The sequence below is a fragment of the Alligator mississippiensis genome, chromosome 9 (assembly GCF_030867095.1).
Source record: "Alligator mississippiensis isolate rAllMis1 chromosome 9, rAllMis1, whole genome shotgun sequence".
Classification (NCBI taxonomy): domain Eukaryota; kingdom Metazoa; phylum Chordata; order Crocodylia; family Alligatoridae; genus Alligator; species Alligator mississippiensis.
The window spans coordinates 75,817,075-75,831,282 of NC_081832.1; the positions used below are offsets into that span (position 1 = coordinate 75,817,075).

The 14,208-nt window shown below is 49.2% G+C and overlaps 1 protein-coding gene across 1 annotated transcript in view; it reads right to left on the reverse strand.

The window, feature by feature from the left end:
- Positions 1-1,184: 1,184 nt before the first annotated feature.
- GLRA1 (glycine receptor alpha 1) overlaps positions 1,185-14,208 on the reverse strand; it is a 29,310-nt gene continuing 16,286 nt past the window's right edge. Inside the window, exons 3-9 of the mRNA XM_059712926.1 lie at positions 12,083-12,306; positions 9,921-10,003; positions 9,303-9,440; positions 8,895-9,109; positions 7,668-7,814; positions 4,509-4,514; positions 1,185-1,567 (exon numbers count right to left, since the gene is read on the reverse strand). Of these exons, the coding sequence (XP_059568909.1) occupies positions 1,277-1,567; positions 4,509-4,514; positions 7,668-7,814; positions 8,895-9,109; positions 9,303-9,440; positions 9,921-10,003; positions 12,083-12,306 (1,104 nt within the window). The 3' untranslated portion in view covers positions 1,185-1,276. The remainder of the gene's footprint in view (positions 1,568-4,508; positions 4,515-7,667; positions 7,815-8,894; positions 9,110-9,302; positions 9,441-9,920; positions 10,004-12,082; positions 12,307-14,208) is intronic.

Genomic DNA, 14,208 nt, shown 5'->3' on the forward strand with positions numbered 1-14,208 from the left:
GATAGTATCTTCCCACTACCTGCCAGGGAGACAAAGCCTTGCTCTTCTTTCCCTAAGCATTAAAGCTAAACGCAGCACCAAAACATTACAAAAATATAGTGGGGCTGTGGACTCAGCCTCCAGCCTATACCCGCTATGAAATGTCCGAAAATAATGACCGCGCTCTCTGTACATCTTCCATTGCCCCCCACCCCAACCGCGACCCAGTACAGCTTCAGTTCTCTTATTTCTCTTGCTACAAGGTGCAACATCGAAACGCCTGGATTCTTTTGTACTTTACTGTGTAACACCCAAGTCCAACCCCCTTTCGAAACAGATATGGCATAAGAGGGCTGAAACCAACACTGTCTTCAAAAAAAATAGCACTGCTTTCAGTGTTACGGGTGTTGACTAGATTGTCATTCATTTGGTATGTCTCAAAGGACAGAATAGACTTGCAAATTTAGATGGATGCTTATGACATTTTCCAAGCCCCCGTTGGGCCACTTCAGTGTAGGGGGTGGGAGAAACGATATCTTTGATCGGGAGTCACAAAATCAGTTGGTTTGCAAATGCTTGACTGGGGACAAGGGAGTGTGTGTGTGTGTGGGGGGGGTGGTGGAAAACAACAAATGATCTAACTGCTATTCCTGACCTCTTTCCTAACCCCCCCCTTCCCCCTCCCCAGTCCATCCAGTCTTCAAAACACTGAACCTAGAGAATATAATGAATTTCTGGCGTTGGGGGGGGGTTGTATTTTTTTTTGCGTGCTTGGTTGGAAACTGGTATGGCCTTTATATAGCAAAAGTCAGAATAAAGCGTAATTGCAATAATTCCGCACATGGAATCATGAAACATTCCAGTGACGTTAGAATCTAAGCTGTTAATAGGCTAAAAAAAGAGGGATTTTGTCGGGTTTTTTTGGTAGGGGCGGGGGTGGTTGGTTTGGGGGGGGGTTTGTTTTGTTTTTTTTTTTTTGCATTATAATTAAGCATGGATATATATTTAATATATTACATTGCTTGGACTGCTGTTGAAGCAATCCTGACCTTCCTATGCTGTAAAACTAGCCCCCTGCAATCCCCCAACTCACGTTTCATGAAAGCTTCTTTCCCACCCCCCGAATCCTCAGTTCATGTACTGAAAAGTCCCACCCCCCCACCCCACCCCCACTTTTTTTTTTTTTTTAAATAGATATTGCCACATTCTTAAATTCATGCATCGCTGCATTGCTATTGCACATGTGTATAGAGGATCGCGCTCTTGCCTCTCCTCTCCTCCCACAATGCGGCCGGGCTCACTGGTTGTGAACATCCTCCCTGCGGACGATCTTGTAGATAATCCAGTAGAAAATGTTGAAGATGAGGAAAGCCATGGGGAAGCCGATGCGTGAGATCTTGTCGATCTTCTTGGCTCGCTGGAGGAAGAGCTTGCGCATCTCCTCGTGGGACCGGGAAGGCGGTGGGGCCGGGTTGGCTGTGTTGTTGTTGTTGGCGCCTTTGACGGAGATGCCATCCTTGGCTTGGAGACAGGCAGGACCCATCCCGTAGGCGGAGAAGTTGAACCTGCCTTCCCCAGCTTCATCCTCCTGGAACAGATTCAGCATAGGGCTCTACTTAAAATGAGATATAGACTGTGCACCCTTGCTATAAGGCTCTCCGCTGATCGCCTGCTACTCCCCTGGGAACAAGCCTCTCCCTGTTGGAGAACCCCCTCGTCTTAGGAGAGCAGCCTTATAGAGGGGTGCTACTTTCTTCCACACAGATGCAAATCAGGGGATCCAGCCACCTTTGGAAAGCGGGATGGACTCGGCTTTCCTCAGAGCCAGTCATTTTGGGGTTGCATTGTGGGTTTTTTATTCACATCCCCTGTTTTGCTTCTGTCCCTCCCCCCCAGCTCCTGTCTACACCTTCTTTTCTTTTCGGCTCGCCCAGAAGGAACGGGCTCCATGTAACTCGGATAGTCAGTGCCGCCCTGGGACGATTCCTATGGAGTTACATGGACTTGCAGGTGTTAAGAGCCATCCATGAAAAAGACCTCTGCTGGGGTTCAGGAATTAGCAGTGAACCCATCTTCCCTTCTCTTCCAGCTGCCCATACAAGCCTTCTCCTGCCTTTGCCCTCTCTTCTTTCTCATCAAATGAATCAGTGAGGACTTCCCTCCTCCTCTCCTCAATGTACTGTTATTCTGCGCTCAGTCAAAGATCTGCACTGTGTGATCCAATATGTGGATACTACCTTGTCCATAAGCACAGGCCCCTTTTTTTCCTGCTTTACGAAGGAGAGGGGCGCCGGAGCATGGAGAATTGCAGCGGCGCGCTCAAACTAAGGCAGTCAGTTGGTTGCACAGAACCAAAGTTTGGAAACCAATTCTTTCGGTGCTCATTCACGGGTGCGAATCGCTTGCCCATGCTAATATTTGGAAAGGTGCTTCTTAACTCTGCGTCACAAATCTCTCAGCCCTTACTTAGGAGTTTAGACATGTGCAACTATTATGCGTGGCATGCTCCGGCAGCCGCCCGCTCTGGTTCTTTCCTCGTCTTTCTAGAAATGGCCCCTATCCACCTTCTGCTCCTTTTTGCAGAGTGTTTTTTATGGATGGCCCCTACCGCGGGCTCGTAGCTGCGCAGCACGGATGGGTCTCACGGTCGCCGCCGGGTCGCTATGGAGGACAGCCAAGAGTGAAAGGCAAAGCCTTGACAAGCTGGTGCAGCGCGTGACTTACCCATGGGCCCTGCCTGCTTCCTGCCCCTGGATGGGCCATTTCTGTGGCTCCCCACCTCTCCTCCCTTGTCCATCTGTCTCTGAGGTCCCTTTCTAGCACCGTAGCATGGCAGACCTCACACCCCGGAAAGCATTTGTCTCTTGCAGTGCCTCTGTGAGGATGGGCGGGTTGTTACACTCATCAGCTTCTCTATCAAGATGTCTGCGGTGGTACCAGGTTTCTCCTATCGGTTCCAGAAACCTAGTCCTATAGGTCCCTTAAAAACCTATCGCTTCAGGGGGAAGGAAGTGATGTACCGTAGCGGGAGAACCAGCCCAGATCAGGGATGGGTGTTCCCACAACAGCAGCCTGCTTGTCTTCAAAGCATGGGTTGCATCCCCAGCGGCTCACTATGCTCTGGCCTCGGTGAGAACCGAGACTGGAGACAGGCCGAAGTCCATAGAAATAACTATCCCTACTCCAGAAAGAAGGAGACTCCAGTGTATTGACCGGGCAAACTTTTAGAGCATAGAGTTGCTGGGAAATGCGGTTCATCAGCTTTTAGGTGGGTTTTGCTCCCTGGTGGATGAGACTTTGGACATGAATGGGGAGAGGCACCTGATGGAGGGCAGTGATTCTTCCCCTCTATTCAGCGCTGGGGAGGCCACATCTGGAGTCCTGTGTCCAGTTTTGGGCCCTCACTACAGAAAGGATATGTGCAAATTGGAGAGAGTTTAGAGGAGGGCAACAAAAATGGTTTGGGGGATGAGGGACGTGATTTGTGAGGAGAGGCTGAAGGAACTGGGCTGATTTAGTCTGGAGAAGAGAAGACCGAGGGGGATTGAATAGCAGCCTTCAGCTGAGGGGGGTTGCAAAGAGGATGGAGCTGGTCTGGTCTCAGTGGGGGCAGATGACAGGACAAGGAGCAATGGGCTCAAGCTGCAACAAGGGTTAGATATAAGGAAAAACTTTTTCATAAGGAGGGTAATAAAGCACTCCAACAAGTTACCCAGAGAGGTTGCGGAGCCTCCATCCTTGCAGATTTTAAAGACCTGACTAGACAAAGCCTTGGCTGGGATGATGTATTTGGGGCTGGTCCTGCTTTGAGAAGGGGGTTGGACTAGATGTGACCTCCTGAGGTCCCTTCCAGACTCATTTTCTGTGATGCTATAAGTCTCAAAGCAGGGGGTGACTTTTTAATCTTCAAATTACTTCAGTCTCTCATCTCCTGCTTGACTCTAGGAGACAGCATCGCCGGGCTCAGGTTTGCGACAGGGAGGTGACTAATTCCTGCGGTTGCCGGCAGGTGGCAGAGAACCAAAGCAAGAAGCCGAGGGCTGCAGGTTAATAATTCTCTGCCTGGAAGAGCTGGGCTGGAAGGACAGGTGAGTGAAATACCGAGTGCCACAGGGGCAGGCTTCCACCTGCACCATCTCCTGGAGGATTCAAAAGGTTTCTTGCTACAGCTACGCACACGTATCCCCTCTCCAGCTGGAGATTCCAGTGCACCCGAGCGTCTTAATATCAAACATGCCCTTTACATCATTGCTTATGCCTGCTTTTTCCAGCAGTGCTGACAACCTGCAGCCTTCCCTGAAAAATTAGATGCATAGAAACTGTGTGCGTGTGTATATACGTCCATGCAAATTCGGTGCACAAGTCAGTCCTAACCGGGGAGTCTTGACTTGTGTGCGTGCGTGTATATAGATAATTTATTGCAAATAATATTCATTGCAGATTTCGCCTTTCCTCTCATCCTTTATAAGCCAGGCTCAGTTTTCTGCAAATTCATCCTGTATGGGGGAGCATTGTGTCTCCAGATTTACCTCTTTCTAATTCAAATGTCTTGGATGGGCAGAGAACGGCAATGAAAAGGAAACAGAGCAGCCGATGAGGCAGCAAGCAGGTTTTCTTGGGGTTAGCCTCTGGCGGCAGAGGGTGGAAAAGTCCCCCAGAGCTGTGCCAGGCCAAAGTAGTCCGGTCCTTAAAGGGGTAGAAAACATGCACAGGCATCAGAGTCATTCTCAGCTTCCTAAACCATAGCACGTATTTGCCAGTGGCCAGCTGGACAAAGGAGCTATGGGGCAGAAACAGGTCCGGAAGCAGGTCCCTGTGATGGTTTGCTGTTCGAAAGTGATGGTGATGTGGCATTACTTCTGCGTGCCTTTTTTTTAAGCGAAGAAGAAGAAGAAAGGGAGTTCTGGGTAAATAGCTAGGAGTGTTATAATCAGCAAAGCTCGGGGGGGTTGTGGAATATTTTTTGAAGTCTCAGGTATCATTTGCAGTTTCACGAATCATTGGTACTCTGCACCCGTGAGTAAGGAGTGTGGCCAAATCGGTCTGTTTAGGCCCAAGTAGATCTGTGATGAGTTCTGCATTCAGCTTGCTCTGGCATGTATGTGATAGCACATGCACTCAGGGATTTTCTCAAAGCACATCATTCTCTGCACAGGAAAAATGAGGAAAGAGCAAAGAGCCGCTGGATTCACATTTTTCCCGGCTTTGCAGCCTGTGTGGGCTGCTTTCCTCCACTGATGCCTACGAAAGTACAGACCTGCAGGCTGATGCTGACAAAAACTGCCTGTCTGTCTCATTTGCACTTGCAGTTTGCATCACTGCATACCCATTTTGCAGACAGAAATGCCTTGTTTGCAAGGGCAAAAGGATGAAACAGGCCCCTTTGAATGATAACTTGGGTTTTGCGATCTGTTGGCATACAGACTAGATAGTCAGCCCCTCTGGCTCCAGGGCAAGGGTTCAGACATGCAAGGTGCATGCAGGGTACAGCTGCAAGCAGTATGACCAGACCAGCTGTGTCCTATACACAAATGAGTTCAGAGTGAAGACTTCAGGGAGAGGAATGAAGTCTGGAAAGGCATTTTGTTGCAGGCAGGGAAGCCAACGTGTCCATTGCTAAGTGCCATGAAAATAGGTGAAGCCAGAGGCTTCTACTTTCTGTGTTTATGCACCTGTGCAGCATGCAGCATGGCTAGCGATAGCAATTTGGGTCGAGCGACTGGAGCAGAGGCTAAAGGGGCTAGCATGGCTTGAACCCTAGGTAGCCACTGGGGAACATCTGTCTGAGCTGAGGGGTTGCACCGAAGGAGCAGTTGGATCAGCCCTTCAGCCAAGGCCCTTTTTTAATCCATTGCTTTGTGGCAGGCTGATGTCTCATGCCTGGAACAAGACCGAGATCTCAAAACATTGCCTGGCGTTACCAGGCCATTTGCATATTCGCAGTCAGCTCCGCGGGTTGGCAACAGGAGCACAAACCTTGTTGTCTTCCTTTTGCTGCGAGCGGGCTCGTTTAAGCGTGGCTCCAATTAAATCCACAGAGAGGTGAGGCGGGGATTGGCCGAGCAGCCTGGTGCTCGGTGGGAGGTCCCTGGCAAACGTAGTGCTCCAAATGATCATTCGACTAGTGATTTTATGATTGTTTTATCAACAGTCCTCCAGGGCGGTCTGCATGCCTCCGCCTGGCTCGGTAGAAGCGAGATGCCTCAGTCGGGATTAAGAGATGAAGGCATGATGAGGCATCAGCGCTGGGAGGTTTTAGCTGAGACTATTAAGCAGGCATTTCCCTACTCCCGCAAGACCAGAAAGGGCTTGGTTTTTATTGAACCAGCAAGGGCCTGATCCTACGCCATTAGCAGAGGCGGGCCGTTGGCTTCCATGGCTTTTATGTTTTGCCCTTACATAGCGTTTGGATCTCAGTGGGTTTCGTACAGGTAAGAAGTGCTAAGCACCCAGATGGGGAAACTGAGGCACAGCGCGGCAGTAGATGGCCTAGAAGTTACAAGAAACAATGGCCACAAGCTAGCAGAGAGCAGATTTAGACTGGACATTAGGAAGAACTTCTTCACAGTTCGAGTGGCCAAGGTCTGGAACGGGCTCCCAAGGGAGGTGGTGCTCTCCCCTACCCTGGGGGTCTTCAAGAGGAGGTTAGACGAGTATCTAGCTGGGGTCATTTAGACCCAGCACTCTTTCCTGCTTATGCAGGGGGTCGGACTTGATGATCTATTGAGGTCCCTTCTGACCCTAACATCTATGAATCTATGAATCTATAAGTTACCGACCTGGGATTTGAATTCACGATGGGTTTGATTTGACTCCTTTGCTTCTGCAATCAAGGCTGGACTCGCCAGACATGACTCTCTGCCCATCTCACTCTTTTACACCAGCTGTAGATTTATCTTTCAAGAGAGGCCATACGCTTGCACTGTGGGAGATGAACCTCACCTGCCTATTACGTTTGAAAACACCTGTACTATCTGTCAGCCTGCCTATGTGCCCGGGTACAGTGCTGTCCTGAGCCCAGTAGGCATAGTCCCCTGCCTCTGGCTGTATCCATCTTTGCATTTCTCTCTAACTTATTGTGTGATTCAGCATCTCTGTGGTGGGCACATACAAAAGGATCCCACCACTACTCGTGGGACAGTAAAACAGTATGGTTTTGCCTGACGTGTGCCTGTTCTGGTTGGCTTCAGCCATGGGAAATAGGCATAAAGCTTTTTTGGGGGGGGTGGGGGTACTTGAGAGATGAAGCTTACAACCAATCTGAGCAGCACGTGCCTCTGAGCACAGGGTTAGTGCAAGCAAAGAGCATCTCACTTACCTCCAGCCTACGGACAGGAGGCTGCTTCCCTGGGGTTTGCCATCCCGCTTTTCTCCCCCCCACCTCAACCAGGAGCACTTCTGCAAGCACTGCCAAAGCATTGCTGCCTACAGAAGTTGCTCATAACCTTTTAGAGAGGCATCCCTTTATCTGGACTGGACCGCACCCAAGATGAGTCTCGACGGGGGAACCACAAGCAGTTGAGCCCACCAGGTGTTTTGTTCCCTGTCCCTCCTATCTGTCTCTATATAAATGGGGACTTCTCTGAGTGCCACTTACTGGATCCAGCTGGCCACATGGGAAGATATTGAGGGCTGAGAGCGCTGGGACTCACTGGTCCCATCTGTACTTTGCATGACTTGTGTCTTACCTTATGGTGCCTCCTCTTCCTTCTGAACCTGAGCAGCTCTTTGTGCTGCCGAGAGACGAAGTTGACGGCAGCGTACTCCAGAAGGGCCGAGAACACGAACAGCAAGCACACGGCCATCCAGATGTCGATGGCCTTCACGTAGGACACCTGGGCGGTGGAGACAGGGCGAGAGACTGAGACATTTAAATGGTCTTCCTGTTCCACCCATCAAGCTAGCCTTTGCTCTGCAATTCTGCGCCCTGTTCCCTGCTCCTGGTAATGAAGCTTCTATTTCACAACCCTGCAGATGGCTTTTAACTCACTTCAATGAAGTTATCCTTGTTTTTTTGCTTCAATCTTACACCGAATCATCCAGCCCTCAGTCTCTGCCCAATTAGTACAGCTTCTAGTTTCTTTTCAACTGGAGAAAAATAGATGCTGTTTTATATGTGATGATGCACTGCCGCATCTACACCCCCCTTTTCAAAAGTCTAGATCCACAATCATAAATTCCTGCTTTCTTTTCAAACACAGGGAATATTTCAAAAGTCTAGAAAGTCTTTTCCAAAGTCTAGATTCACAATCGTAAATTCCTGCTTTCTTTTCAAATGCAGGGGACATTTCAAAAGTCTAGAAAGTCTTCTCAAAAGTCTAGATTCACAATCGTAAATTCCTGCTTTCTTTTCAAATGCAGGGGACATTTCAAAAGTCTAGAAAGTCTTCTCAAAAGTCTAGATTCACAACCGTAAATACCTGCTTTCTTTTCAAATGCAGGGAATATTTTTTTAATGTCACTAGCCCGCAAACATAATGCTTTGTGTGCTTTGACTGCCCCGGCAGTCCAGAGTTGTGCTTAGCTCAGGAGTTGTCCCCCCTGTAAACCGAATGATAGGAAAAAGATATTTTCTTCTTAGTGGGTCAGGTTTTATACTGATCCTGGAATGCAGGTGATTACCGTGAATCTGAAAGCCAGTACTGGGGGTAAGGGGGTGTGAGTGAGATGTTTGCTGGGCTGTGGTGATGCTGAGTTGCAATGCTCCTTCTATAAGCTACAGCCAATCTGCTTGAATTCAAATGGCTCTCTCTTGTTCCCTGAATTGGGAGCGACCAAGAGACAGCCACTAGTGCCACTTCTGCGGATAGGTATTATGGGTGCATGCGACCTAGCCCAAAATGCGAAGTGAGCAGGTTTGAATGAGTTTCCCCAGTCACTGCAGTTCCCCCGTGAGGCACAGGTGAGCTTCATACCTTGGGCAGCGATGCTCGGGAACCAGAGCTCTGGGTGGTCATGGTCAGCACGGTGGTGATGCCCAGGCCCACGCGGGCAGGGGCGGCGTCCATGTTGATCCAGAAGGAGATCCAGGACAAGATGACAATCAGCAGGCTGGGGATGTACATCTGGATCAGGTAGTAGCCCATCTGGCGCTCCAGGTGGAAACGGGCTTCTATGCAGGTGAACTTGCCTGAGAAAGACAGGAGTTTCCGGTAGGGCATGGGAGTCTCCCAGCATCCGCACGCAATGGCTCTTTGAAATTTGGCTTTCCTGGCTTAAAAAGGGTTCTTCCTGTGCAGGGGAGATGTGGTGGGGGAAGGCCGTGCATTGCTAGTCTTAGCACAGTCATTATTAACGCATGGTGCTGGTGCCCCATGACTCACCTGTGTTATAATGCTTGGTGCAGTACCGCAAGTCTTTCTCTTCCTTCAGGATAAACTGAGGCAACGTTAAGCCGTCTGCGACCTGCACAGCACCTTTCTCTTGCCATTCGAATATCAGGTCATTCATTGTGTAGCCGACTGTCGAGAGAAGGGGTGGGATGGGACCTGTGAGCTTTCTCATGCAAACCAGAAAAGGATGGTATTGCAGCCCTGGTGCAAGGCAGGAGCCTGGAAAAATCTCTTGCAAGCTCTGTGATAGGCTTTGGGCTTGTGTGCTGCCGAGACAGACCTGAGCGTGGAAACTTGTGTACCCGGGTGGGCAGGAGTGGTCATAACGGTGCCTGGATCAGCTGGGAATTGTGACCGGGAATGGGTGAAGAGAGAACTGCGAGTGGTTTCCTGCTAGGTACAGGGGCAAAAGGGAGATCAGTAGAGAGAAAGGAGAAATAGAGGATGGAGGGGGTCTGTAGTGAGCAACAGGTTTGTGCCTGTGCTCTTGCGTGAGAGATGCAGGCAAGGAGGGAAACGGGCCCCAGCTTTGGCCCGGAGACCCTGACTGCACCTAGTCAGAGGGAGGCTGGTGATTCACTTTCGGGAGGGGAAACCGCCTGTACTCACAGCTCTCCAGCTGCATGATGCACGTCTGGACATCCATGGGGAAGTTCTTCAGGTCCATGGGACATGCCAGCGTTAGTGTGATCCTGGGAAGAGGAGAGAGATGGGGGAATGACAAAACACCCTCCAGTGCCCATCGGTGTCTGTTAAAGTAGGAGCAGCACAATTGGTTCAGATCCACTGAAATGGGCAGGGACCCAGTAGCAGTAGCAAAACACTGGCCCAGGCTACCCATCCTTGGAGGTTTTGAAGACCCAGGTAGACAAAGCCTTGGCTGGGATGATGTAGTTGGGGTTGATCCTGCTTGGAGCAGGGGTTTGGACTAGATGTGACCTCCTGAGGTCCCTTCAACCCTCATTTCCTATGCTTATATGACAGAGGAATGGTCATGAGGAGTCATGTTGAGAAAAAGACACCAAGTTCAGGCTAGGAGTCTGTATGAATTCTGTTCTATGGTCAGATAACATGGCTTCTTTGAAACTGAAACCTTTCCTGGGGGAATCCAGGTTTGAGGGGCTGGACGGGTAATATCTTTTATCGGACCAACTTATATAGTTGGGAGGGCTAAGGGACAGATATGGGGTCTTTAAGCACCCTTCGTCTGGTCTGAGAGAGGATTTCCTGCTAGCTTATATTTACAGCTGACGACTGTGGCAAAGCCCCTTGAAATTCTAGTTTGATTTCACTCAGTCGGTCTACGCACACGCCTGCGTGTGTTTGCATGTGAATGCAGATGGGTTTTGAACATACAGGTCCCTTCGTAATGTGTGCATGCTCTTGCACTCGCACACAACATTCATTTACATAAACACATGCGACAGGAGTGTTACATAAGGTGTTTCGTCAACAGAGCTCCATTCGAAAAGGGCAGAAACCTGAAAACCCCGGGGAGAACGAGCGTGCCTGGCTGTAAGGAGGCCAGAAGAGAACAGTTTTATTCACTGTACTTTGCCCACGTCTTTGGAAGGCATTTCAGAGCGGATGGTTGATTTTCTTTTCCCTTCGGACTTGGAAAGCTGAGGTCTCTGTGATAGTCAAAGCCATTTCTGCCCGGAGCAAAACACTCCAACTAATCTGTGGGTATTTGGGAGCATAACGTTGTTAGGATGCTGGATACCGCAGCTGCTCCGATTGCAGCATGGGCACCTGAGCTTTAAGAGCAGGAGGGCATCTCTCTTGGCCTAATTAAACTTATTTTTTTTTAAAGTCTATTGGGGTGGAAGTTTTGGTTCCAGACTGTTGGCTTTTTTTCATGAGATAAGGTTGTTGACCTCATGGCCAAGTGTCAACTTGGAGGACCAGGGTGTTTCTCTTAGTCTGGTCTCTACCATTCAACTTGTCCAGCATGGGAGACCCTACTTGTAGCTGTGTCTTGCTACTGCTGAATAACTCTCGGGGTTACAGACATGCAAGCTGCTCCAACACACCAAAGTACTTAAGGAGGTTATAGGCTCTCAAGGCCTGTGAAACCCGAGAGAGTGGGGTAGAAGACCTATGGCACACCACTGAACCCCATCCCATCCAGGTTTAGTCACACAATTAAAAACTGAGTGTAAAATCTGACATAAGCAGCCAAAGGACAGCATTTGCTGCCACCAGCTTTGCATCCTAATGCCGTCATTTTGGATTTTACCTGCATGGGGGCTGCAAGTCACCTTGTTGGGACTTAAACCTCTGGGTCCAGGGAGGTCTGGGGTTTTAAGGTTTTGCCATCCCTCAAAAAATTTGAGAGATCAGACTTTCTCACGGTGTCCAAAGTCAGACAAAATCATTCATTAAGTAAAAATTTAAAACGACACAAAAAAAATATGGTTTGAGTCAATTGAACTATTCTTTCCCAATAATTCTGAAACACTTTGATTTTTTTTTTCTTACCGTAACTAATGTACATTTTACACCAACATAATTTTCAACAGGAAAATGGCATTTTCCATTTTTTTCAAACTTTTTCCTAAGTTAGGACATTTGCCAAAACGGATTGTTTTCTCCTAAACGTTTTGCGTTAGCTGAATCTGTGTTTTCTGTTGAAGAAAACGTCCCAATCAGCTCACTTCCCAGGTGACTGCTAGTTCTCTGTTTATTTCCCAATTTTTTTTTTCCCTGCCAATTCTCTTTCCTTCCTTTCTGCCCCTTCCCGCAGAGACTCTCCCCTTTATTTGCCTCACCTGATACTGTAGAGGACGTTGCCGTTCCTGGAAATTCGGAGCAGTTTGTTGTCTGTGGTGATCTCGTGGAAATGGGCCCCTTTCTCGTTGGCAAAGAACAAGTCGGGCTTCCAGATGGAGTCCAACATAGATGGATCCAAGTCCAGGGAATCGTCCGGGTACTCGTTATACGCCAGCCGCGGGTCGTTCCACTGCTGCCGCAGGAAAATGTTCACCCGGTAGTCCTGCGGTGAGGGACAAGAGTTGGGGGGAGAGGACACAAAGTTAACGAGTGCTCAGAAGAGTCCGAAATGGCTGAAAACAGCGTAGGCCAAAGGGATTTTGAGGTGGGAACAAGCCAACACACAGTGTCTTTGGTGTGACTGGCATTGTGCTCTCAACCCGTGACATACCCCATTGGTGTCATCTCAAGGAACTGTATTTTTTATTATTAGTTCGAGCCTCGTAGCTGAGAGACCCATCACTGGACAAACCGCTGCTGTCCTTGACATCTACCTATTACGGTGATCCCCAAATCTACATTGCGTTAGGTCTCAGCAAGCCTTGGCTGAAGTGCATACAGCTTGATGAGAAAAAATTGCGTGAGAGCATCTGCTACTAGGTCTCTGGGGCTGAACAAATATTGCTCGGTGACCTTGAGGATCAGGGGCTGAAGTTGTATCTCCAGGATGGCTGTCGCAGAGGATTTAGGGGTAGAAGACACCAAAGGCAATTTGCATTTAGTATTTTAACTGCTTGCTTTCTGAAAGCACACCAGGCCCCCAATTAGGAAGGGGATTCAACTGGACCTCACATTTCTTACCTATGGACTTCATCGTCACCAACCTCAAAGGTCCTGCTCCATTGCATCATTTCATCACCACCATTAGCACTGACTGTGAATTTAGGATTTCTGGACCAAAGCAGGCTGCTGAGCTCTACCTCGCATTTATTGGCTGTTCTCCTGAATGATACAAGGCATTTTCAGTTCCTTCTGGTTGACCACCCAGTCTTTCCCCCCCAGTCTTTCACATGAGAAAGGCAGCTGCCAAATTAAAACGGAGAGGATGGGAGAAAGACGGAGAAAGAAATGAGCGCTGACTCCCATGTGGGTGATGGACGCATTGAGTCCCTGACTTCATTTGCATTGTCCGAGTCTCTTGGCAGCCGGCAGAGCATCATGTCATAAACCAATTTCACTGCCCTTGACCAAGTTAATTGTTAGTACCAGGGTCATGGTTTTATTTAGTGTCTCTCCTTCTTGAGCTAGCCTGGAGCGTTTTATGAAGCAGTGAGTCAGACGCTGGCAATGAACTGACTGTGTGCGGCAGCCGTTCTGCGCTCATCAGTATTGAAGGCACAACGTGGATGATTTAGGGTCTGGTTGGTTTGTTTCCTTTCCGCGAGACAATGATCACCAGGTCTGCTGGGTTATTCCTGACTCTGCCATCAGGACTGACTGTCAGTTCCCACTGCAGCGTACCAGGATGAGGAGACCAGGGTGGCACTGGCAGCGCAGCATCTGCCCACGAGACATCCCAGCCTGAGCTCCCGTGCCGATCGAAATCCCAATATACGACCTCTTGTCCCAGAGACAAGATGAAACGAACCAAATCGGCGTGGGGGAACTGGCTTCCACCACCGTGCAAGCCCCGACTTGCAGAAGGAGGGTTAGCCGATCGCGTTTTGGGTGCCCTGCACTTTTGGTGAGGACAGTCCATTACGTAACGTCTCCTAGAAATCAGTTTTAAGGCGCTAAATCCCATCTGCAGCATCTGAGCCTAGGAGCTGTGAGTGACCTTAATAATTTTGACAACAGCAAATGGACCAACGACTTGAAGTTAAAGGAAACGGACTTTAGAGCGTGGAAAAAAACCACAAACCCGGCTCCTTTCCCCCACCCTCTCCTTCTGCTGAGATCCAAATGTCACCTTCACAGGCACTAGTGGATCTTTCTCGCTTCATTATCCACCTCTCTCTCCCCAAGGTAACACATCTTTAGAAAACTGAATAACTGTGGACGTCTAATAATGAGGGCCCCTGCGCAGGACTAACCCATCATACAGATCTGCAAGGAGAAAAAGAAAGAGGGAGAGATGAAAAGGAGAGAGCGCGCAAACAGCCCTTTCCACGGCACCCAGCCACTA